The following is a 25,404-nucleotide window of genomic DNA, read 5'->3' as shown; positions in this document are numbered from 1 at the left end:
TTGGATGATGGGTTTCTGACCTTGCATCATGCATTGCTGCCGTCATGCAGTAGTAGTCGCAGTCGCAGTCGCAGTCGTAGTAGCTGCATCAGTAACCCCTCATCATCATTGTTGTTCGTCGCATAATAGAAATCTGTTTGCATAAGTATAACATTGCCTGTTGCGCCATCACAGAATGAAAGGAAAGTAGAATAAGAAGGGATAGAAAATGGAGGATGATTGACATGGAAAATTGAAAAGCGACAATGGGATTTGCCTTTTTGCCGTTTCCCGTTTCCCTTTGTCTTTTTTTTTTTTTTTTTTTTTTTTTGGCTTTGCCCTTTTGCCTTTTTGCCTTTTTCGCCCTAGATATTTTGTTTTAATGCACGATTGGGCAGGAACCAGTGATAGGAACAGGTAGGAAGCAGGTAGGAACAGGCTTCCTGACCGGGGAAAGGATGCAAGTTTAAAGTTAAAGATACCTCCAACCTACCTACCTAGGTACCTACCTAGGTACATTAGTATAGAGATGTTCAATGTTACCTGTACATATGTGTATGCACGATATCTCTGTAAGGTATGTATGTATTCTAAACTTCTAATTTCCCATCATGTTATGCACCATCAATGTCTCTTATAAATAAAACATATATCAACCGTACCGAGGAGAAAAAGAGAAAGAACAAAATCTCCAACAAACACCACCTCCGCACTTTTTTTTGTACGTAGTACAGTCAAACCAGTCGCGGGACTTGATGTCTGCAGGGATCAGATAAATAGTTTGCAGCTAACCCCTGCTTAGTTTCTGCCAGCGCATCCCAGATCGTTTAATGGGCTGACGGGGCGAGATGCGCAGGATGCGTTCCAATTGTTTCCAATTGTTCCCAATAAACAATTGTACCCCAAACCGCATTACACATTATTACACCGAGGCTTTTTTGTATTGTATTGTATTATTGTATTGTATTGTACAATCGTACATGTTCAACAGTTCGGTACACCATACGGCCCCGGAATCAGCCTAATTGGCTTCTATTTACAAAGTACGGACTCTACTACGGAGTACAGCACGCGTATCAAGAGTCAAGACATTTACCGAATATAATATATTCAAGTAACTACCTTGTACTACGATACTCCGATAAGATGTATAAAGTTGACGATATGACATCCAAATGCCGCTATTACTAGGCAGATATCATGTAGATATCATGTAGTAGTACTGATAACTATAACCTAGTTACTATACATACATACATAGTAACTATCTACCTAGGTAGTATACAGTATAAATCCTTCACCTCTCCTCTCTCATCTCTCCTATCTATTTTCGCTCCCTTGACCGACTTTCTTTTTTCCAACTTTTCGTAATTAGTTTGAAAAAAAGTCCAGTCCCTGTCAATCATGTCAGTCAATATGCAGAATGGGGTCATCAGACCTCCGATATCTGCACAACTATTCCTGTAGCAATGCTACATACAATATGTACCACTTACAAAAGTCATACTAGGTATTATTCTAATTGGTAGGCATGCCGTCGTCGGTGAGGCGGTGTTTAGACAATAGAAGGGTGGAAGCAACCTTCATCTTTTGCTTCTCATCCACTCAAGTCATCGTGTTTTTGAATCTCGTGTTAGATAAGACCTCCAAGAACTTGTAAAGGAAAGGCTCTAGGTTAGCCTCTTGCTGACTATTAGGTAAATACGTGTATACACATCTCAGCACGACATGGGAATGGCAACTAAATGCAAGCCCCCACAGATTTGGACCCTTGGTACCTCTTAATGGAGCTGGGCGAAAGCAGATAGGTGCCGCCGCATGATAATGTAACAGTAACGCTATGATACATGTTGCCATCTTACTACATCCGGCATATCACAGCCTTAGGCCCTGTTCAAAAGTTGAAAATTACATAAGGAGGTTTGCTGAGAGCCTAGAAGGTCTCATGGAAGACTTTACATGGTAATGACTCTAGAGTCTAGTGAGTCCAGGACATGTAGCGATGTCTTGAAGGAAAGGCACTAATTGCCCCTTAAAGGCTCGCAATATCCATTCATCCAAAAGACAGGGCATCTAGTAAGAGATCCCCGATATCTTTTCCTATTTTCTTGTAGCCCCCAGAATCTCATTGATACCCCTGTTTAGCGTTGTAGATACTATTAAGCCGCAAATTCAAACCCAACGACCAGTGGAGACTGTTCAGAGACTGTTCAAGTGGCAACATTGACATTGACATTGATATAGTTAATATAATACAGAATTTTATTAAAATGCTAAGAGAAAACTAAACGAGTGATGTCCTCCGTAACCATCTATGGAACGAAGCAAGGCAATATCCCCAATCCAACCCCTAGACTACCCGAGTGAAGTCTTATGTAGGTAGATGACTTTGTAAAAGAGTGTTGACAGTTGGCTACCTCTGGCTAGTATCGATCGATCAATTACATGATCACGCAGCCACCGGATCCTCCGCCAGCTCCAGGGCTGAGCCCGTTGTCAGTATCGCTAAAATCGAAAAGCGATCCAAGCCCTCCCTTTTGGGGACGCTGGGGCTTCTTTCCGTTGCGAGTGTTGAGCTTGGCCATTTTGATAAGAGTGATTATTATCTTGTTATTTTTATTGTTTGTTTGTGTTTGTTTGTGTGTTTGTTTGCTTGTATTGAGAGTCTTGTGTGTATTGTGTTGTTGTGTGCTGGTTCTGTATCATGAAAACGGGAGGGGTTTGGCGGTTTTATACTCGACGATATCTCCATGTCACTCAACGAGAAAAGGGCGCTCACCTCCTAGAAAAGCTACCGTCTTTGTTCATTATACACTTGAAACATAGTACTATCCTTTGACTATCCTTCAAGTTGGGTGCCAACGACAATCGTGTGACAATATCCCTCTATAATCCCTTTCTTGGGCAGACAATAGGTAGCGTGGGTTGGATGGCAAACAGCTTTGTTATGTAGTCCAACATGTATGTCTACCAAGGTACCTACACAATATTCAAAAATAGATTTCAAACGTAGCCCTATGACAGATGTGACCAATAATTCCAAAGATATCTCGAATCCTTGGTACAAAGAATTACTGGTCACTTCATTATCACTCTACTCAATGAAAAAGCTTGAGGCTTCATTTTCATGTGATAAGGCAGAAAAGAAAGCAAAAGCAATGAAGATTATCACAAAGCACTAAAGCACAAAATTTATGCCTTGCATTGCATTGTTGTCATATCGGGTATTATTCTATCCTCTCTCTATGAAAAGCCAGCCTCTCTTTTTTTGACTGAAAGTAATCGATGTGTTGACGTGGCTCGATTGTTTCTTTTTAGAACATTCTACAACTGTACTCCATACTCCATGACCCATATCCGTGCTTTTTTTTTCATGAACAAACGTGGGTGGCGTTCAATTGCAGTGTATTTACGGCTCGCTCCACTTTCCTTACCTGCAGTATGTCAACATTCCAAGCCCAAGCCCAAGCAGATACCATACTCATCCCTGACCACTGAGAGCCTCCTTGAGATTGGCAGATTAGGTATCAGCAAGTAAAATCTTGAGAGGCTTATTTTCCTATACTATGTAGCACTTCATATAATAGAAATGACGTCACTTCACATTGACGAATCGTGAAGTCCGTGAAGTCTCTGAAGTCTCTGAATAGTTTCAAGGGTCAATGGTAAAGATATCACATATTCTACGTAGCATGTTGACTCGTGGAGAGTTGCATGAGGCTTGCTTGCTAGTAAACCGCCTCCTCCAAGCCATATTCAAGCCATTGACATAAGCACTCGAACCACTAGTCATGTTGTCTCTTCTAGTCAGCTCGAGGATGGAGTCATTGTAGATGTAGGAACTTGGCAGCTCCTTGGTCGGGCCTCGTATGACAGCGGCAAAGTCGTCTACTCACGAGTCTAGATATCCACCACGTACAACCAACTACGGCAACCTGCTGCAGCTTGATGCCGTAAAACTGGGCTTTACCAAGATTCTATGTATAGACATCCACATCACGGTAGGTTTCCGAAATTTCTATGCCCATCCTATGCTGGGTAGAAGCACGGGAAGATGTCTGATTGCTTCTTTGTCGTGGTCTCCAACGAAGTAGCTATCAAGAGTTGAAAGCCGAGTGGTTCTGGCTGAGAAAGGTCCCATATGCTATTCCATATTTCTACAAACCTATTATATGGGAGCACGTATTTCCAGGCCCACCGAGTTCGCTCACCTCCGCTCGAGGTTTAGATTAATATAGGATCTGTCTTTCACCAAAAGGTCTTGTCTGAACAGCATCTTTCTTCCTCATCAACTAATATACTAATACATAATTCCTCCTCTTAAGACTAATCCATCTCCTCCACAGGCAGATAGACAGACAGACAGACAGACAGACAAAGACACACTCACAAACACAAACACAAACAAGACACACACATACACAAACACCAACACCAACACACAACCTCACGACATGGAATCCCCAACGGCGTCTTTTTATCGAAGCGTCCCTTCTTCCCCTCTCTCGACCAAGTTCCCCGCCGAAAAGGACCGAGGGAGACACGGAAGCAGTTGCAATTGCAAGTTCTGCTTGTTGAAGAGGCTTGACTACAGAGGTCCCAGCGAGTGGTGGCGTCAGGAGCAAGACAAATGGGGCCCTAAGAGACTTCCCGTCGATTATCGTATTATGAATGCGAAACTCTCGAGTATGTGTAACACCTGGAGCGTTCTCCTTCCCCCCCTTCCCCTTTCAATCCGTTCCGGGGGTCTCCTATCCCATCGAGAAACTCGAGAAAGTATCAATTTTCGAAAATATGCCGAGAGAAACTTCTAACATCCTGTGAACTGTAGTGCTGAAAGACGACCTATACATCCCGAACGTCTTTCACCCCGAGCGCTACAGCGAAACCTGGTCGAAATTCTGCGTGCCCCAGGACCTCTTCCACGAGTACAAGCTATCGCGGACGACGTACGCGGGCGACGAGTCGCGGTACCGGTTCGCGCTGCAGCGGCACCGCTGCATCGGCCCCAACTTCCAGATCCTGCTGCAGCTCATCTACGTCGACGGCGCGTGCGTGAACAACGGGCAGGCGGACGCGTACGCGGGGCTCGGGTTCGCGTACTCGAACTGCACGGACGACCGGGTGTCGCTGCCGCTGCCGCTGCCCGAGGAGGAGGAGAAGAAGACGGCGACGACGACGCCGCACACGAGCAACCGGGCGGAGCTGTGGGCCGTGTGCAAGGCGCTCGAGTGGAAGAACTGGCACGAGGAGGAGTGCGAGGCGATCGTCATCGCGACGGACTCGACCTACGTGGTCGACTGCGCCACCATCTGGATCTCCTCCTGGATCGAGAACGGCTGGTGCACGAGCGGGGAGACCAAGGTCGCGAACCAGGACCTGTGGGAACGCATCCTCAAGCGAGTCGGTGAGCTCGCCCTCAGCGGCTGCGAGACCATGTTCTGGCAGATCCCAAGGGAGGAGAACATCGCGAAGGCGCTCGCGAGACAAGGGGCCACCATGGCGTGGACGGGCGGAGGGTCCAGCTACACGTATGGAAAATCTGGGCAAAGCATTTTAGGATGGTAAATCGGGGTATTATTATCTGAAGGGTTCTTTTTTTTTGTTTTCTTTTTCTTTTGTTATTGAAAGGCATTGCGGAGTAAATCGATTCATAAGGAGTTTTTGTGCGAGATATTGTACATATGCATTTTCTGGGGTTCACAGGAGCTTCATATCTAGACTGAATATTAGGTCCTCTTGCTTGTTTTTGGAAATTATGCAAGAGAGATATAATTGTAGCTCACGCCCAATAATAAAAGAAACTCTAGAAAAGAATATCTATACAGTAATTATACGGTAATTAGGCTTGATGTTGTGAAATGCATTCGAGTGTGGTAAATACCTAGTATTGATGTTGTCGTGGATAAAAGGGGCGTCTATTCAAGCTAATGCCACATAACGAACCAGACAACTGGATCAGAGTCAGTGCTTTGGTTCATGCCCACTTCTATTTATAGGAATGGTTCAAGTGATTACCTATAAACAGATGATAGTGGAAGGGTGGATCCTTATTGGATATCATATCTCATCAACATGCAGCTTATAGTAGATTTGGTTAGGTATAGCATCCTTTCATTGCCAGATACATATTCTTTAAATCCGCCACCTAGGATGACTTACTCCACTGTCAGATCCCGAGCTTCGCCGAACCCATTATAACAAACATCTTTGAGATTCCAAGGGGACACTGCTGACTGAGTTTGTCCAGAGGCATCGCTAGCTTTGCTTAAAATGGTCCCTGAATTTCCAGGTGCCATATTCACACTCGCCCTCCAAAACTTCCACGCCCACTTGCCCTCTCCCTCATGTTGTTCGAGTGCCGCTTCGGACCACGTGAGACCTCCATCGGCGCTAATCTCTACCTTGACCACGGAGCCACCGTCGCCACTGGGCAGTGCATAACCGTGACATACCACCTTACCCTCTTCGTTCCGCTTAACTGTGTCACCCTTTCGCGGACTCACGACGACGGAGTTAACCGGCATCTCTTGCATAGGCGGGGTGACGCCCCAGTACTTCTCCGCCGTCTCGCTATCCACGGCCTGCGGGAGGGGAGTCTTATAGTCCCTCTGCATGTAGTAATTCGGGCTCTCTTCCTTCTGCACCGTAATCTTATCAAGCCACTTGACCGATTTCGCTCCCTCAACGCCTGGCGTGATGACTCTCACGGGATAACCATGTCGGATCGTGAGGGGTTTCCCGTTCCGCTCCAGAGCCAGAACGACCTCCTTGTCTGGGTCCAGGGCCCGGCTCAGCGGTATCGAGGCGCCGTACCATGAGTCTTCCTGGCACTTCACCTGGAATGAGGTGAACGCCACATGTGTCCCCTCTTGCTCGACCGAATCCGCGATACCTGCCTTTCCCAGCACGTCCTTGAGTAAGGGGCCCCGCCACCGGCAGTTCATGACAGCGCCGTTAACCCAGTCGATCCCTTGCACCTCTTTTACCAAAGTTCGCATGCCGTGCCGCCGGTTTTCTGGACACTGAAGCGCACAAATGACCTCATGCTGCGGAAAGTCTGTCCGTAGACTGGTGATAGAGAGGTTTAAAGGTTCCTTGACAGCACCGTCGACCTGTACGCTATGCGTCCTCGCATTCAGCTGCTCAGCTGCGGGTTGAACACAGTGATTCCTTTCATAGCCGTCCTCGGTAATAGAGACGGATGCGAGTTTCGATATCTTGGGCTCCCGATTCAGGGGTTCCTCTCCTCGCACTCCTCTATCGGCCATTTTTGGGGAACGTATGCAGATTGCAGGTGCTTTTCTTCAATATACCTCAGAAGACCACAGTATTAGGTAGGTGTTATGGTTCAATATGCAGGAAGCTGTCTACTAGATTTGGCGATTCCCGATATTCCTGTGTTGAAGGGCCTCCCCCCTTTTATGAGGAGATCCACAATTTCTGCCTCCACGCCCGACGCATAACAAACGTAGGAAAATAATATTAGGTGCATCGGGTTATTATTAGCATTAGTGGTTTTAGGCTTCTATGCAGGTAAATTGGGTAGCTATATTTATATGTTTTGTAAGTAAGGCAATGAAGTCGACCTATCTGTGCATTTGAGGATGGATGCTACCGGCCTGTGGCACTTATTGGATTTGGCCATACATCAAGACCTAAAGTGGAGACATTGATGTATGAAATATACTCGGATTTGATACCATGTGAATGAGTTATAGGGGCCTTGTGAGATCCAATATAGAGACCTGCGCTGACGGCACTTGAGTGGTTGGAAAACCTCTGTGCAATTACATTGTTTGGTACGTTGACGCAGTTGATTCGCTCCTGTTCGCCTCGTTCTGGAAAATCCTCTATATATGTGCCTGGCCTAGAACAACTGAGGTATTCAAGAATACTCACCTAAGTTAAGTATCTACTTAGAGAGGAAGACAGGAAAGTATATCATTATCAGCATAGAAAGAAAGGACGCAATTTGGGCAGTTTCCTCACCTGTCCTAGCTACGAAGTTAAGCATCATTGAGATAATTTTCTAATGATAAATAATAGCGAGGAATTGGACGAGTTTAGTAAGCATTCCGTGTCTCCCTATCTGAAGTCACGTCGTCAGTGTTTATTGTGGTAAATCTGCATAGCCTAACCTAGCTGCACCCACGAATCTCCGTTTTGTGATCTCAATCGTTCAAATTCATTTCGTCTTGTACTTAGCGACCTCCCAACTTTTTGGAGTTGCACTTGTCACAAAGAACCTTGACCTTGACCATGCGGAATGACCCTGGCTCATCACATACCTCGCATTCGTAGGTGGTCAAAAGATGTCGAAGTCCGCAGTACGTTGTAATTTTTAGGATGGTGAACATGATGTGGCGAAACGGAGGTGTAGCATGTTCGATGATGCCCTTTGCAGTACTTCTAACGAATGGTAGGCCGGGTAACAAGGCTACGAGCTTCTTGGCGGCCTTGTTCACGCGCTCGAGACGCAAGAGGGAACGTAGGTTGCATTGTGTAAAGACAAGCAGAATGACCTCATTAGGCAGATTGTCTAGGCGGCCCAAGCCGGTGATGGGAACATTGGGGACATCGGAAGTGTTTGGAGTGACTCTCAGAGGACGTTGTGCTGCGGCTCGTCGACGTCCAAGTTCCGCTGCCGATCTTCGACGTTCTATGTCCTGATCTGCATGTGTAATTGGCCATCGATGTCGGTTCCGTCTCCGGGGACGGTTCATGTTGACTAGGTGCCTACCTAGGTAAGTAGGTAGGCACTAGGTTAGGTATGTAGCTAGATATTGGTGAGATCTGATGTATGTAGGTTACATGTGTAGAATAGGTAATAGGTATGTAATTGAGGGGGGGAGCATTGATTGTGAATGTTGTGTACCTACCCAAGTATGTACTTACTAAGGCATGTGCCTGCCGTTTGGATTGCTGCAACTGCTGCAACTGCTGCAACTGCTGCAGGTGTGTTCAGGGCTGAGCAAAAATGATTGGTCACATACTATGTACATGTAGCAACGAGCCCCAAGTTATAAAGGTTAGAGTTCACCTTTTGTTAGAGTCAACTTTATCTTGAAGCGATTGTTTCGACTACTGAATTGTAAATAGTACTAGGTAGCGTTGCCTGACAGTTTGTGACTTGTTTGCTTCATTATGCCCATCTCTTATGTACTGTCCATCTAAATATACGATACTATTGGGAGGAGACAGGCCACTTGGGAGGTTTGTGTTATTCATTTTCCTTGTGTCTTTTGTTACGTCTTCATAGACTTGGAGGCAATACTCTTGAAACTGTACCTTTGAGACCCTCATAAAAAGGGTATGAATGATGTGTGCAGTGAAAGATGAAGTTGATATTGGTCGTGGCTGATGCATAATATGCCAAGGTACCAAGTACTAATACCAAGCTTCAGCCACACACACGTGGACCATTAAACATAAGATCTCATTCGTTACTGCATCATTAGACGTTTCTAATCTGCAGATCGAACAAATCTTTATCACTTGCCCCTGTTCCCTTACGTACTTCAATAATTATCTGCAAGTGCCATCACGAGTTACTAGCTCAAGGTAACTTCGAAGCTACCTACTAATGTACCCCATAGACTGCCCTAGGTAGAGCCGGACTACTTGTTCTATTCCATTTTTATTTTTATTTTTATTTTTATTATTATTATTATTTATTTCCAACTTCTAACTACATGCATTCTCCTATGCTACTACTGACCCTGAATCGTTTTATACCATCATAACCATTACACCTTCAAAGTCTTTGGTGAATCCCTCCTCTTCCTCTTATTGCGATCCTGCCCACGCGCACCAAGCTCCCCACCACCCTGGCCACACCTTGCCGGAGCCGGAGGATAGAGGAGGGAGTAGTAGTGGAATCTCTACTTCCCAAGACGCTTACGAGCTCCAGCAGCTAGACTACCAACAACTTGAAGCTCGCAAACGTGAGGCTGACAAGGACAAACGGCGGAGAGCAAAGAGAATCGAAAAGAGACGTTGGCTTGAAGAACGCGACGAGATGAAGTTCTCTCACAGTATTCAGTTTAATGCTGTTCCTGATTGGAGCAGCCATTATATTGCTTATAGCAACCTGAAGAAACTGCAAGTATTTCGTTTGTCTCTATTGGCTGGTGGTCTCTATATAAGTCAACCCTGACTCTAACCATGTCCCTGCTGTAGAATTTATACGCTTGAAAAGAACGTTCATCAACCTTCCGTCACCGACGTCGAAACCCGACCACTTCTTCGAAATGAAGACCCCGAGCTTGTCTTTAGTCGAGCCTTAGATGTAGAGCTGGAGAAAATCTGTTCGTTTTACGGTGTCAAGGAAAAGGAACTCTTCGACGATGTTGACGAATTGTTGCGAGATGTTGGATCCTTCGACGCGAATGGGTTTGACGAATCTGAAGTTCCTCAGAGGCCCGTCATGCAAAGTTCTATCAGTGACCAAGCAAGGCCTACCACTATGGGAACTCGAAGTACTCGCAGTGGTGTTAGCATGCGCTCGACCGATGATGGCGCAGAGGACAGCGAAGAAGAAGATGACGACGATGATAACGATGAAACCTCAGCCCTCCATAAGAAAAGGCGGCCGAGCTTTGGCGGTGGCTTGGGGAGGAGACGTACTATTCCGAATGCAATGCATGCTTCAATCGATATGACTGTGTCGACCGATGTTACTAGGTCACGCAGGTTGAGTCTTGGCTTTGACGACTACGCTGAGACGGCCGAGCTATTTTCCTCCGGTATCATGCTAAAGAAACGCATCATTAGCCTTTATGTCCAGCTATGTGAGCTCAAGTCGTATGTGCAACTAAATAAGACAGGATTCAGTAAAGTCCTCAAGAAATTCGACAAGATCATCGATACGGAGTTCCGACCCAAGTACCTCCGAGAGACCGTCGAGACCTCGTACCCTTTCTTGCCGGAGACGGTCAAGCACATCGAAGAGAGCATTGGAAAGATGGAAAAAGCCTATACAGATATAGTCACGCATGGCGACGAAGCTCTGGCGAAGAAAGATCTCCGATCTCACCTAAGAGAGCACGTTGTCTGGGAACGAAACACGGTCTGGCGAGATCTCATCGGTCTCGAACGTCGCGCCGAGGCTGCAACTCTTGGGGGCGGCCTTCTCGGAGCCCCTAGCGACGGATTAAAGATGAGATTGCAAGGTGATGATGTGCCTGTTACTCCCATGAAAGAGATCGAGACGCCGATGGGCCGCTTTACTTGTCCAACCTGGCTATTTAGCTCGGCCATGTTCACTCTTATTGGAATCATCGTCATCTTTCTAGTCCTGCTTTTTGTCCCTGTTATGGATATGCCCGAACAACAGAACTGCTTGGCTATGCTGGTTTTTGTCAGTCTTTTATGGGCTACCGAGGTGAGATACAATCGTCATTATTCCATTAATGTATGGCACGCGCAACTAATCATTTGCTAGGCTATCCCGCTCTTTGTCACGTCTTTATTGATACCTTTCCTCTGTGTGGTTCTCCGAGTTGTTCGTTCCGAGGGCCCAGGAAATGAAAGGTTATCGTCCGCAGACGCCGTCAACTATGTGTTTTCGGCCATGTGGACGCCCGTCATTATGCTTCTACTCGGAGGCTTCACGATTGCTGCCGCCTTGTCTAAATGCAAAATTGATAAGCGAATTGCGACCTTTGTTCTGAGCAAGGCTGGAACGAAGCCGAGGACCGTACTGGTTGCTACCATGTTTGTCGCTGCCTTTGCTAGTATGCTCGTTAGCAATGTGGCAGCTCCTGTACTTTGCTTCTCCATTGTCGAGGTAAGTTCCCCTTTTTCTTTTCGGATCCTCTAGAATGTCTCTAACAGGAAACTTCATAGCCAATGCTTCGTAATCTTCCTACCGACTCCAACATGTCCAAGGCAGTTATTATGGGTATTGCTCTCGCCTCCAACATTGGCGGTATGCTCTCTCCGATTGCTTCGCCCCAAAACATTGTTGCGCTAGGAATCATGGAGCCAGCGCCGACCTGGGGCCAGTGGTTTTTTGTTGTGATTCCCGTGGGCATCGTATCAATCTTGTTGATTTGGATTCTTCTCCTTACCACGTTCCATCCCGGTAAGGGCACTACTATTGTCCCTATTCGACCAGTCAAAGAACGGTTTACCGGCCTACAATGGTTTGTGTCTATCGTGTGTCTAGCTACCATCGGGCTTTGGTGTGCAAGCCATCAACTTGAATCTACGTTTGGGCATATGGGTGTTATCGCCATTATTCCCATTGTGCTCTTCTTCGGCATTGGTATACTTACCAAGGAAGACTTTAACAATTTCCCATGGACTATCATCATCCTCGCGGCGGGAGGGCTAGCACTCGGAAAGGCCGTTACATCATCGGGCCTCCTTCATACGGTGGCTGAAAGCATCTCTCGAAAGGTCGATGGTGTAGACCTGTACGGGGTTTTACTTATCTTCTCGACTTTAACATTAGTTATTGCGACCTTTATTAGCCACACTGTGGCGGCGCTAATTATTCTGCCTCTCGTGTCGGACGTTGGGAAGGACATGGATGAACCACATCCTAATCTCCTCATCATGGGGGCGGCACTCATGTGCAGTGCGGCGATGGCGTTGCCAACAAGTGGTTTCCCTAATATGAGTAAGCATTTCCTCCATTTCCTCTGGAATCCTGACGACTCCTAGAAAGTTATAACTGATAGCTAACCCTTTGTAGCGGCGATTATGAAGGAAGACGCAACAGGGCAACGATATCTTCGTGTTAGCCATTTTATTAGTCGGGGTATACCGAGTAGTTTGATCGCTCTAGCGGTGGTAGTTACGCTTGGATATGGTTCGATGCGGATTATTGGGATGTAAGTCTCCAACCAAGGTGGCTTTTGAGCTATTCATTGGTTAGCTTAACGAGTCGATGTCCCCGATTAAGATGTTGTTGCTTATAGATTTTGGCTATCACTACCTACCTGGTATATATCTAATGTGGTAACCTGCTTTACATGTTTGGAGTACGGTGGGTGTTGCGAGTTGCACGTAGAATGGCAGTATATAGAAATAATCATGGTATATACAAGATATACAAGCTCTCATTGTGTCTATGCTGTGTCCATTTTTGTTCATATAATATATATGCACCTATATCGATCGATATCAATGCCCAGCCCTGGAGGTGATGAATGATGTAAAGGTACCTACAGATGGACCCTACACAGAATTTATAGGGCTGCCTAACGTAGGTTGGGTACCTATAGGTTGTACTTAAAAGTAGCTATGACGCCCTGTATCCAATAGGAGGGACGGTGGAGTCGCTAGCCCCCAAGTAATAACTAAAAGGGCAATTGATGTATGCGGTCATAGGCTGCCGAGGCATGGGTATTGAATAAACTTGAGTATGTATCCACTCTAGCTTCGAACCTTACAGTACATGTCCTTGTCCTACATCCAAGCATGCCGTGTTGTACATACATACATTACACATTGCCTTGTACCTTTTTTTCCCCATTTCCCCATTTCTCCATTTGAAGTCCATCATTTGAAATATTCAGATGACATACCTGCTGCTTTCTGTTCAACCTTGAAGTTTCCTAACATTCACAAGACAATAGTAATTTGACTTGCTTTGGGAAGCAGGAAACAACAACATTGAATATCCGATTTAACTTGGTTGAGTTTTAGTTTCTTTATTATCCAAGTGATGTTATAGTCAAATCAATGACCTACCTATCCGGGGTAATGGTATAAATCAGAGCGCCATGCTCTCCGCATTCACAGCTCGACCCATCATCGAGCTCAAACAGCGTGACAAGTCAAAGATAGAGACTATCTTGGCCCATGGTTAGTTTTGTCTCTATTCCTTCTTTTCTTTAATTAGCTTTTGATAGCTTGATGGCGTACTAGATGAACTAATATCGTAGGCGATCGCGTTTTCGTCGGACTCAACACTGGCTCACTGCGAATATACCGCCTAACCCAACCAACCGATGACCATCCCACCAACGGCACATCCGCACGCTCCTCAACTCCAACTCCAGCTTCTCCTACTCCTCCTCCGAATAGCCAACCTGATGCCAATCCCGGCCCTCCTCTCAAGCCAACCGATCTCCTTCGTGAAGTAGACAAGTTCTCTACGCGTGCTATCGAACAGCTTGCTATCATCAAGGAGGCCAATATCATCGTCTCTCTTTCCAATTATCATGTCTCCCTCCATGATTGCCAAACCTATGAACTGATCGAAACCATATCGCGCACAAAGAATGCCACCTGCTTTGCTGTCACCAGTAATATTGTCAAGGATGCTTCCACTGGTATACCTGAAATCATTAGTCGCCTTGCTGTTGCTATAAAACGGCGCCTGCTGCTTTGGAGTTGGCACGAGAGCGAGTTGCGCGATGAGGTCACCGAAATCACATTGTCTGAGGCTATTAGGTCTTTGACTTGGGCAAACGCGACCAAAGTCGTCTGTGGCATGAATGGCGGATACGTCTTGGTCGACGTCACCACCTCGGAGACGCACGAAATTGTAGGTCTTGGTGCTACAGCGTCCGGTGGTCAAGGAATCAGGTTCGGTGCCACGAGTATGGGCTACATGGGACTAGGCGGGTATATGCCGAAGCCGTTGGCTGCGAGGTTGTCCGAGGGCCAGATGCTACTCGCCAAGGACATTAACTCACTGTTTATCGACACTGACGGAAAACCATTGGAAAAGCGTCAAGTACCATGGCAGAGTGCGCCAGAGAGCATCGGATACAGCTATCCTTATATATTAGCCCTCCAACAGCCGGCTAAGGGAACGCTGGAAGTCCGGAACCCTGACACCCTTAGCCTCTTGCAGATTATAGAACTTCCTGGTGCATCCCAGCTTTACTTTCCACCACCAACCGTCAGCCTAGCTCATGCGGGCAAGGGGTTCCATATCAGCAGCGACCGAGCTGTATGGAAAATGGAGGCCACTGACTATGATACTCAGGTCAAGGAACTCATCGACAAGGCAAAGTACGACGAGGCCGTGAGTGTGCTTGGCATGCTTGAGGATGCGCTGTTGAGCGACAAGACTGGTACTATGCGCGAGGCCAAGATGCTCAAGGCCGAAGTTTTGTTCAAGAAGAGGAAATTCTCCGAAAGTCTAGCCCTATTCAACGAGGACGAAGTTCACGCACCTCCCCAGAGGGTACTCAGGTTATATCCGAAAATGATCGCTGGAGATCTTTCCGCCGAAGTGACTCGCCAGGAAACTTCGGAGGAAGAAGAGGAAGAACAAGAAGAAGATGAAAAGACCAACGGGGAGAAGCCGGCAACGGCAACGGCAAAGACCGATCTTGCTGCTGAATTTGCATCCCCGTCTCGAACCAGCACTTTCGCCAAGTATTGGATGGGACATCGCAAAACTGACTCGGATGCTGCATCCATCGCTTCCTCCAAGAAAGGAGGGACGGACAATGAAGATGCGGCGAGTATAAAGGCCAAGACCAAGAAGAAAAAGAAGAAGAAGAAGTTGGATGAAGATAAACCGTTGGAAGGGAAAGACTTGGTCAAGGCTGTCCGTGAATTAAACAGCTACCTAGCCGGTACAAGGGCACGCCTACAACGGTGGATCGATCCAGCGACAGGAAAGCTGAAACCACGCAAACCACCATCCAGCACAGAGTCTGGCGCGGAAACGCTTATCAACATCGACGAAAATTTAGATGCCCTGCTAACAAATCCCCATTCCGAGTCGGACGAGCAGCTCGAGCGAGAACTCAAAGAAACTTACACAGTAGTCGACACAGCTCTCTTCCGTGGCCTGATGTTTGTTACACCTACCCTTGCTGGCTCCCTCTTCCGCATCCCGAACTTTTGCGACCCTGCGGTAGTGAATGAGCACCTGCTTAAGCATAATCGGTACAATGAGCTGGTTGACTTCTTCTATGGAAAGAGGCTCCATCGCGAAGCACTTACTTTACTTCGCAAGTTTGGAAACGTTGACATGGAGGGAGAGTCAGCTAAGCTAGACTTGAATGGAAACACAGATGTCGAAGTAGTGATTCCCGAACAACTCCGTGGCCCTCAAAGGACTGTCGGATACCTGCAAAGCCTGCCCCCTGAGATGATCGACATCATTCTTGAATTCGCCGATTGGGTATTACGGCGCGATCCGAGCCAAGGCTTGGAGATCTTTGTGGCCGATAGCGAGAATGCCGAGACATTACCACGAGAGACGGTCGTCCGATATCTTGGCGCCATCGACGTCGACTTAGAAATTCGATACTTACAGCACATCATAATGGAGCTAGAAGATGGAACGCCAGACTTCCATAACCGATTAGTGGAGTTGCTCGTTCATGCACTCAAAGAGGGTGAGAGGGATGAGGCTTGGAACGAGAAGCTGAGCAGCCTAGTGACTTTCCTGGGTGCAAGCCAACAATATAGTCTCAGCAGAGCACTAAGCATAATTCCTCGCGATGGTAAGCTCTCCGGTTAGGCTTAGGAAGAGAACGATTTCTAACCACATACACAGATCCGGCATTTTATGAGGCCCGGGCTATAGTATTCAGTAACATGGGTTCGCACAAACAAGCACTCGAGATCTACGTTTTCAATATGCAAGATTATACGAAAGCAGAGGAGTAAGTTCACAGTCATTCATTACAGTCACCCATCAGACGAACATTCTTTTACTTACGAATATTTCAGATACTGTAATCGTATTCATGCACTGCCTAGCTCTCGCCGGGAGTCGTTTGCTGCTTTATCGGCAGACCAGGATGACGATCATGACCCTGATGCGAAGCCTTCTATTTACCACATGCTGATTTCGTTGTACCTTACCCCACCGCCACCCAATAAGCCTAACTTGGAACCGGCTTTATCGCTTCTTTCGAGGCATGGCTCTCGTCTACCGGCAGAATCAACCCTCTCCCTCATACCCGACGACCTTCCCGTGGCAGAGCTCGAGTCGTACTTCCGAGGGCGCATTCGCGCGGCTAATAGCGTCGTCTCCGAATCGCGCATTGTCGAAGGGCTACGAAAGACGCAGCTTGTTAACACGCAGGCGCTTCTACTGCTTGGTGATGGGGTACCCGGAGGCCAGACCGGACGGAACAGGAGGGTAGTAATTAGCGAGGAAAGGGTATGCGGTACCTGCCACAAGAGATTGGGAAATAGCGTGGTGGCAGTACTCCCAGACAATAGTGTGGTCCACTATGGATGTCTAGGGAGAAGAAGAGGACGTAGCAGAAGCGGTAGTCGAACTGAACGGATTGCTGGTTCATGGGGTCGACATAATTGAAGTCGACATACGATGGGATGAGACGAAACTTGATCATATATTCCTCCTTTATTATCACCTCTTTTCTCCATACCCACCTGTTATTTCTTGGGAGGTGGTTATTTATAAAATATGAGCATCTAACTTTAGTCGACGTGTTTTACGGGATGAGACGACGAGGAGAAAGGATCGATGGCCACTTTCGCATATACCGAAAACGATTGAGAGGCGTTCTGGTTTCTAAGGGGGTGTTTTTTTTTCTCTTCTTTCTTTCTTCTTCTTCGTTTTTTTTTTTGGTCTCTGGGATCATAGCATAAACGTTGGGTTATCGTTACAATGCATGCATGCTGCTGGAGTAGTGGCGATCAAGTACATACAAACTTGTACGCGCAGGCAAAATACCCCCTTTTAAGTATCTAGATCGTAGTCAAATTGAAAACGCCTTTTATACCTCCTGTTGATGTTTTTGTGGTGATCAAGGGTGAAGTGTCCGTGTCGACTGGTTTGATGCGTTTTAGACTTGACTGGTAGGTAGTTGGGAATCCAAATCCTACTGAGTTACTCCTCAGCTTCTTGTAGGTATTCGGTTGGCTGGTATGGTGTGCGCAAATCCAGCTTTCCCTTCTCTCATTCATCATCCTCGACTACCTCCTCTCCGTAGTTCTCCTCCTCAGCCTCATCGTCGAACACGACGCTCTTCTTCCCATTCTTACTACTATTCGCTGCCGTTGTCTTGGTGGCAGCGGCGGAAGCAGCCTCTCGTTCCATGCGCGTGGTCAACTCGGCGTTTATGCTCTCCTGTAGCGAGGTGGTGGCGTCCCGCAGAGCGGAGAGGTAGGATGTCTTTTGCGCGGCGGAGTTGGGGTCGGAGGGTTGGGGGAGGGGGGTTGTGAGGGTGAAGGGTTCGGTGGAGGAGGAGGGAGGGTGGGCGTTGGTGTATGTTGCTTTTAGGTGCGCCGTGTTGGGGGGAGAGGGAGAGGCTGACATGGTGATGGGTCTGGTCTGGTCTGGTCTGGTCCTTATGAGGGAGATTGTGGTATTGTCGGATCACTGCGCAAAAGTTCGATGTAAGGTCGATCAAGGTGGGATGAAGAACTGCGCAGGAGTAACGCGGGGCAGATGTGGCTTGTTAAGGAGTCTTTGTGGCTAATGCTGCCCCTTATGATTTATCTAGGTTACGGTATTGTACCCAGCTGATAGGGCATAGTACGGTTAGGTAATTAAGGCGAATTTCAAGTTCATAAAACCCTGGCGACATCGGATACTATGTAATACATGTAACTATATATATCTTCTGGTATCCATATATGTCCATCATTCGGTGCTATGAATATGAATACATATGACATTGAGGTTGCCAACTTCACCTTCTCTTTCGTTACTACGTTACTAACCTACGTTACTACGCCTGTAATTGAATATGTCAAGCTTTGACTACCCTAGGTTAGGTACTTAAAAGTACCGTATCCGATCCCTGGAATAACATTTGAATGTGCTAGAGTTTAATGAAAGTGTTTACTACATTAGTGTTTAATATAATGATCAAGGGCGCCAGGGCTGGATTGAAACGCGGGGACCGGTGGGTCATTACCAGGTAATAGGGTATTAGAAAGGTAGGTACATACTACATAGTTACACATATGTACCTGCACATTCAGCAAGAATCTGCAAGATAAGTGAAGTACTTGTACACGTTTAACCTTAGACTTTTTGGCACTTCAAAGTCTTGAACCTTGGAAGTTTGACAATGGACAACACATGTACATGTAACTTGAGCTTCTTTATCATCATCACGATGTTTAACATCCATGATGTTTGACAACAACAACCAACAAACTAACAATTAACAACTTACAATATAAATCTTACCTCTACCTATTAACCAACCTACCTACCTTATCGTCGCATCAGGCTAGCTCCATCGAATCTATCATCTACCATCCACCATCCATGAATCCCTGCTGTTTAATCGAAGCGAGACGCATTACAAAACGATAGTAATTGAAGTGCGCAAATCACCTAGCGGGGGTTTACGCCGATCTTATTGTCCTCCTCACCAGCATCGAGGCAAGATGTAACAGAAGTAGGCACTTGGACCTTTCCATTAAGTCACTAGACGATGCAGCCTGTACGATCCCAGCAGAGGGCCCCCGGGAGCTTCTCTCCCTTGCCCGGCAGCAGTGTTTCGTCCGTTTCTACTGCTGCCGCTGCCGCTGCCTCTTCCTCCGCTGCAGCCTCATCGAGACCTCAAATTCGGAGGATAGATACTTCCTCTAGCGAAGATACCATCAATGTCATAAAAAACAGAAATGCCCAGAGCCCTGTGAATGTCAATTTGAATAGCCCCTCTTACGCCACCAGTCCGCACAATTTCTCTCGTCCGACAAGACCTAGCCTCGACCTACCTCAAACTAGAAACACATCTCCTTTGACCTTGCCCTCTCGTCCTAGCCACGTCCGAAAACACTCGCAAACCCAAGGCCTCTTCGAACCTACCTTGCCTTCTACGAGCACATCCAACCTCTCTCAAGTCGCCATGGCTCAGGCCCAAACCCCTGGCGCATCATCCAGCTCCCTCTCGGCTAGTCAGATAGCTGCTCAGGCTGCTGTTATGCAACATCAACAACATAGTCGCCACCGATCGCAGACTGTCCCTTTTCCTGGTAGCGATGGCCTAGATCCCGCAAGGAGGCCTGGCCCCAAACCCGTATCCGATCATCGCACCCCCCCTATGCTGAGCCTGACTGAGGCTAGCGCTCCAAGAGACAGCGGCTTTGGCTCCCAAGGATATCATAATGGACTTTTGGGAAGTCATGCGGCTGCCACTGCCGCTGCGAATGTCGTCTTTCCGCGATCGCCTCAAACTTCGCCTGGTCTACCGCCGCCTGACCAATCTATGCCACCTCCTTCGACGATACCCGAAAAGCCTGCCAAAGTGGAGAAGTCCAAGGTCAAGTTATTCTCCCGACCCAAGAAAATCGATACCAAAGGTGATGTAAAAGAACGACCGTTACCTAGTCCTGGCAAGATTGGCTCTGCTCTGGCCTCATTACAACGCGCCAACTTCAGCACGACTAGCCTCGCGGACTCGCAGTCTTTTTATAGCTTGGCAAACTCGTCCGCCGCGACTATTCGACCGATAGACTCGTCTACAGAGAAAGAAGGCAAGGAAAAGGACAAGGAAAGGAAACATCATTTCTTATCTCGGCAAAAACACAAGCTGAGCAGCAAAGATGATTACCACCTCCCCCTTTCTTCTGCCGCGAGCAATTCTCGACCAGTCGATCCACATGCGCCCTCGAGCCTATACAACTTCAACCTACCACCGAGTCCTGGACCGAATAATAATCTCGGTAAAAGTGTCAGCGGTTTGGATTTACGACACGGAGGACGCGCACTGCGCGATAAGAGGAAAGAAGACAACGAATCAACTTATGGCGGTGTTTCTGATTGGCCCGGGCCTGGCAGCTTAGGGTCGACCACTGCCACTACGTCTCATCTATTTGACCCGGCCGAGTCGGGCAAGTATGGCCTTCACAATATGGCTCTGGATGATGCTTGGCCGTACCTGAGAGCCAAGTTACTGGTTATATTTGAGGGTGAGGATCTGCGACTACCTGTAGAAGATTTCAACCGGGTCGTGATTATGCACATACAATACTGCTTACAACGTCGTTCGGCTCACATGATTATTGATGACGTGCGAGATCTCCTTTCGACGGGCTTTGCCTCGCTTGACCATACATTACGCAAGACCCCCGAGGATCGATTAATACCTGCGCTGGTGGAACTCTGGATATTTACGTTTACCAGCATTCTACCCTACATGCAAGCCGTATTTCTTCCGCTGGATCTCGAATTCTCTGGCTGTGGAACCCTTTTGACTCCCGAGCAAGCACGAGACTTTTGGGGTGGTGTGGCGAACCCTCCTGTGCCAACTGCTCTCGCTAGCGGTCCGCAAGCTGAAGCCCATCTGGCACCCGCATCGAGCGTCCTAGATGTTCGTCGGCTGGTGCTCATATCATACCGGGATTCCCTGATTTTACCTCGGTACGAGAAGTTAAAGACCATCTTCTCTCGGCTATCTCTCGAGCACCTACCATCCTCTCTCGCCTCCTTGGCACTGGCATCTCCACCGCTTATGAACGATAGCGCTACGTCTCTCTCCACCTCACCGAGCGATGCTTTCTCGGGCCGTCCTGGAACGGCCATGTCGCTCGACCCAAGCGTTGCAAGCTATAATTCCAACTCTACCACGGTCTTCGGCAACGACTCAAACCCGTCGCGGAGCCGCGCCATCAGCAATGTATCCTTCGGCAGTGGTGTATCTGACCCGGCATCAACCGGTGCCAGTTCTCTGCTCAGGCCCTTCACGCCGCAACTAAGAGAGGGTGCCGAACGCGGCGGCAGGGAAATTCTTGGCAGCGTACGGGAGCAGAACGTCGAGGACAGCAAGCAGGTCACGGAGATGGTGGGCCGCATGCTTCAGTGCATGAGTGTACTGGCGAGCGTCGACACGGGGATCAACGCGGTTGGCACGGACGAATCGAGCAAGATGGTGTCTGAGCTGGGTCGACTGCTCAAGCTTAACTGGTTGGGTAGAGGTCGGACGGGTAGGAACCGGAGGGGCATGGTCGGTGGGAGGGTCAGGAGGCAGGAGAACAACTCTATTAGCCTAGGCCATGGTGTCTTGAGGGAAGGGATACGCGAAGGTGTTGAGGTTGCCTGATTTTTTTTTATAGTGAACGAATGGAGATATATCCGATTACTGAAACTAAGGCAACGCCTGGGAGTATTGCTACGGAAGTTGGTCAAGGTGGAATTCACGGATGCGGTCACGAGGAAAAGAGCTCAGCTTGGCGTTTGAGGATTATTGTATATATCATTTTATGCTGCGAAGTATGTCTAACTAGAGGTTGCTACAATCAAGACCAGGGAATCCTGATAGATTCCGCTGGAATCCAAATTCAACGGGCAGCGAGCCACATTCAACATGCATTACGTAACATGGAGTTCAATAAGCATGCAATGTCGATATCTGTAAGATTTCTGTTAGTTCAAGTTCTCCATCAATAAAGTTGGAACAAGATGAAATAGGTAGAATCAAGTGTGGTTTTAAGTCAGACATCCAAGGAAGGTTAATGCCCTCATCTGCTTCCCAATAGGCTCTGTGAAGCTCGAGTGGAAACTGCGAATGTTGTTGGAAATTTCATCATGAAAAACCACACCCAAGTACCCAGGTAAATTGTAAGACGAAGAAAGTAGACTGACCTTGTGTGAAATATCTTAAAGCGTTCGACGATGACGGAACAATAAACAAACCTAGCACGTATGAGTGTTAGTGGATAAGAACTATTGTTGCTTTGGTGCAGAGTTTTTTCTTGTGACACAATCCTCCGATCGTCCCATCTAGTGAAGTCTCTCATCTGCCCGTTCCCAATCATGCTGCTTCGGTTGATGGAATAAGCACGATGGTGGTGGACAAAGTTAGAGAAACCTCGCTTGATGGGAGATCAGACACGGTATACTGGCAAGTAACAGGCAGCCACCGTAGTGGCGAGGCCCGGACAGACTAAGCTTCGTTCATGGTCGATTCAGTTGGGAAAAGAAGACATGTTTAAAAGGTTGTCATCCTAATGATCGGAGGAAGTGTGATTTTTGGTTTTGTGGGAGGGGGAGATTGTGTGCAACGAACCTTTTTTTTTCTCTCTCTGTTGAGCTTGCTAAAGAATAATAAAAGATTAAATTACTGGACAAAGCAAGCAACAGAGGGTGGTAAGTGATTAGAATAGATCTTGCAGTTCTAGAGATGAGAAGAGCAGGAAGAAGTTTGTTGGGTGAAAGAAGAAGGATTTGTTTGGTCGCGGTTTTAAGCTCGAAGCTTTTGAAGTCGCGCGAAGGAAAAAAAAAAAAAAAGATGTGGAGCCGATCGGAAAATCTTCACGGGTCATGTGATTTAACTATGCACTTTGGTGGGGGGGGGGGATTTCCAGTGTACCTAGGGTACCTAGGTACCTTGCTTTAGGCGCGTTCAACAATTGCTAGCTGCTAGCTGCCAGCTGTCAGTAGCATTAGCAAGTCGCGGCCCCCAAAAATAGCCTACAGACGCTCCAAGTATACAGTTCGAAGCAAGTCAATGCACCGTTACTAGCACGATGCCTTTAAGATTAGGTAATTTGGTTCTGCACTGTCCCTTCAACTCCGCGATCTCCCGAGATTTGGCATCTTTCTTTTCAACGTACTACGTATACCACCAGCTACATGTCATCTTTTTCTGCAGCTTCACACATGCACCGCCCAATCAGATGGGTTTCGGTTTCCTTAGTACGGGCTTCACTGCGTGTAACAGTTTAATAGGATCACGGACTCGACGGACTCATGACCACTACGATCAATTTGATGGGAGGGAGGTGTTGTCTAGACTGCCATCTATCTTTGAAATGGTTCATGGCGTGGATACTTCCATGAGGTGATATTGTTCGTCGTCGTCGTATGATATGATATGTATGTATGTAACTGACATGTTCTATTGTGTCCATGTAGCACGTTTCTCAGCCTTGCAGGACGGTACCTAGTAGATCTTCTTTGCATAAGCTAAATTCTCATCTGAGGCGTTTGTGTCTGCAGCTCGCACAACCTTACGGCGTTGCATTTTATATTGATGCCGATGATGAACTAGAGTTCCGTCTGGTGTCAGTGGTGCAACGACATTGGATGCTTACAACTATCTGGTAAGCATAATAATACTGTTAGCCGGGCTTTCATATAAGACGAGAATATATTTGCACAGGTCAAAGCACTTGACCATATTGACGTGCGTGTAAGGAATAGTACCATGTACTGGCATGTAGTGCCTTATCGCGCAGTCATCGCCGTGGAGGATTTCAGTGGCGTTCATGTTTAAACCCTCAGTACTGATAAGACAGGGATTGGCTGATAGCGAGCACGTGGCGCCAACACAGTCTGCCACAGTGTTATACAGTGTTATACAGTATACACAGTATTCGGAAATATTTCTCGCGCTGTCCGTTTTTAGCTTCATACTGTCTACAGTGCTCTACACTCACTCACAGTCTCACACACAACTTTGAATAAGGAACCTGCCACCTCCCACACGGACCACTCCCACCTCCAACTTAGAACACTAGAACACTAGAACGAGAGGTAGAGAAGCGAGGAAGGATTTCCCTCCCATTTCCGTCGTCTGTCAATCAATACCTCTAATAAACTACCCTTACCTACCCTTACCTTTTTCATACACACAGTATTCTCTGTACGATGTGTCACTGAATATTTTTTGCATCAAATCTGCCGAATGTCCAGTACTTTACTTATACATATCTACCTAACCACACAATAACTACCACAGCATTGAACGCAACAGCTTGATAATCGCCAGGAGAGAAGAGCAACTACATAACTAACTACATGAACTGGAAACCCTAGAGAATCGCATCGTGAATTTAAGCGCGGCGACATTTCTAGATACCTACCACATATTTACACCCATACACCCATACATCCATACATAGCCCCCCAAGGCTACCTAACCTACCTATTCTCCTCCAACCTTGCAGCGTCTATTTTTCCCCGTAGGCGCGGAAAATAGTGTACGGTTACTTTCAGTTCCAGCAGTTCCAGCTTGTCTAGATTTTTATTCATTGATCTTACCAATCTAGAACTGAATAAAGTTGAATAGCCTTGGTTGATTCTATCCTTAGCTTACACCATCATCCAGGCTCCAGGGCTGTCCCATCCTGACCTATCCCATCTATTCTTCACCTTCCTTTACATACCTATTTCCGTTTACATATCGCCTATCGCCTCGTCCGGCTCAGCCCAGGTTTGCCTCATCATCGCTGTCAGTTTTATATTCTGATTTTTTTTCTTCTCAAGTGAAAAAAAAAAAAAAAGAATTCTGAAACTTTTTTTTAATCCCATCCTCCTGGCTCTCTCTTACACACACACACTCTCGTCCGCCTTCTACGTCCTCCTTCGTCTTCATTTCTATTAGCCTGTTACCCGCCATCCGCATTTATTACACAATCATAATCAACAGCAGCCACGAACTTGCAACCAACTTACCACTACCACAACTACATAACTATAAACACAACACTGACAAATTCCGTTCGAAATCAAAATCTGACAAAAAAAATCAAATCAAGTCAAATAAATAATTAGTTGGGCGGCGT

The 25,404-nt window shown here is 47.0% G+C and overlaps 7 protein-coding genes across 7 annotated transcripts; 3 read left to right on the top strand and 4 right to left on the bottom strand.

Annotated features, from left to right (window-relative positions):
* Nucleotides 1–1,546: 1,546 nt before the first annotated feature.
* GGS25DRAFT_192465 (uncharacterized protein) lies at nt 1,547–2,046 on the bottom strand. The gene has a single exon (XM_049256723.1). The coding sequence runs from the start codon at nt 1,834–1,836 to the stop codon at nt 1,585–1,587; it is 252 nt and encodes an 83-aa protein (XP_049119129.1). The 5' UTR covers nt 1,837–2,046; the 3' UTR covers nt 1,547–1,584.
* Nucleotides 2,047–4,433: 2,387 nt separating this feature from the next.
* GGS25DRAFT_530160 (ribonuclease H-like domain-containing protein) lies at nt 4,434–5,911 on the top strand (the record flags this gene model as incomplete). Its single annotated transcript, XM_049265350.1, has 2 exons — nt 4,434–4,665; nt 4,811–5,911. 2 exons carry the CDS (start codon nt 4,434–4,436, stop codon nt 5,545–5,547), a joined length of 969 nt encoding a protein of 322 aa, XP_049119128.1. The 3' UTR covers nt 5,548–5,911.
* Nucleotides 5,912–6,065: 154 nt separating this feature from the next.
* Nucleotides 6,066–7,716, bottom strand: GGS25DRAFT_192418 (molybdopterin binding oxidoreductase). The gene has a single exon (XM_049256722.1). The coding sequence runs from the start codon at nt 7,248–7,250 to the stop codon at nt 6,138–6,140; it is 1,113 nt and encodes a 370-aa protein (XP_049119127.1). The 5' UTR covers nt 7,251–7,716; the 3' UTR covers nt 6,066–6,137.
* A 1-nt stretch (nt 7,717) lies between these two features.
* On the bottom strand, nt 7,718–8,884 carry GGS25DRAFT_192405 (uncharacterized protein). Its single transcript, XM_049256721.1, has one exon. The coding sequence runs from the start codon at nt 8,703–8,705 to the stop codon at nt 8,184–8,186; it is 522 nt and encodes a 173-aa protein (XP_049119126.1). The 5' UTR covers nt 8,706–8,884; the 3' UTR covers nt 7,718–8,183.
* Nucleotides 8,885–10,000: 1,116 nt separating this feature from the next.
* On the top strand, nt 10,001–17,230 carry GGS25DRAFT_513491 (SPX domain-containing protein; the record flags this gene model as incomplete). The annotated part of the gene is made up of 10 exons (XM_049262886.1): nt 10,001–10,098; nt 10,162–11,365; nt 11,426–11,770; nt 11,830–12,607; nt 12,669–12,678; nt 13,712–13,797; nt 13,878–16,406; nt 16,460–16,568; nt 16,636–16,640; nt 16,701–17,230. The coding sequence occupies 10 exons, from the start codon at nt 10,001–10,003 to the stop codon at nt 17,228–17,230; spliced, it is 5,694 nt and encodes a 1,897-aa protein (XP_049119125.1).
* A 303-nt stretch (nt 17,231–17,533) lies between these two features.
* Nucleotides 17,534–18,523, bottom strand: GGS25DRAFT_192388 (uncharacterized protein). Its single transcript, XM_049256720.1, has one exon. It carries the CDS (start codon nt 18,194–18,196, stop codon nt 17,837–17,839), a length of 360 nt encoding a protein of 119 aa, XP_049119124.1. The 5' UTR covers nt 18,197–18,523; the 3' UTR covers nt 17,534–17,836.
* A 651-nt stretch (nt 18,524–19,174) lies between these two features.
* Nucleotides 19,175–22,147, top strand: GGS25DRAFT_192331 (HbrB-like protein). Its single transcript, XM_049256719.1, has one exon. It carries the CDS (start codon nt 19,329–19,331, stop codon nt 21,936–21,938), a length of 2,610 nt encoding a protein of 869 aa, XP_049119123.1. The 5' UTR covers nt 19,175–19,328; the 3' UTR covers nt 21,939–22,147.
* The last annotated feature ends 3,257 nt before the right edge of the window (nt 22,148–25,404 follow it).

Source organism: Hypoxylon fragiforme, assembly GCF_022984875.1.
Source record: "Hypoxylon fragiforme strain CBS 206.31 chromosome Unknown GGS25scaffold_3, whole genome shotgun sequence".
Classification (NCBI taxonomy): domain Eukaryota; kingdom Fungi; phylum Ascomycota; class Sordariomycetes; order Xylariales; family Hypoxylaceae; genus Hypoxylon; species Hypoxylon fragiforme.
Note: the sequence above shows the minus strand (reverse complement) of the source record. Positions and strands in the feature narration are given on the sequence as shown.

Coding starts and splice junctions, on each gene's coding strand:
- GGS25DRAFT_192465 (XM_049256723.1), bottom strand. CDS start 1,836: ATGGCAACATGTATCATAGCGTTACTGTTACATTATCATGCGGCGGCA.
- GGS25DRAFT_192388 (XM_049256720.1), bottom strand. CDS start 18,196: ATGTCAGCCTCTCCCTCTCCCCCCAACACGGCGCACCTAAAAGCAACA.
- GGS25DRAFT_192405 (XM_049256721.1), bottom strand. CDS start 8,705: ATGAACCGTCCCCGGAGACGGAACCGACATCGATGGCCAATTACACAT.
- GGS25DRAFT_192418 (XM_049256722.1), bottom strand. CDS start 7,250: ATGGCCGATAGAGGAGTGCGAGGAGAGGAACCCCTGAATCGGGAGCCC.
- GGS25DRAFT_192331 (XM_049256719.1), top strand. CDS start 19,329: ATGCAGCCTGTACGATCCCAGCAGAGGGCCCCCGGGAGCTTCTCTCCC.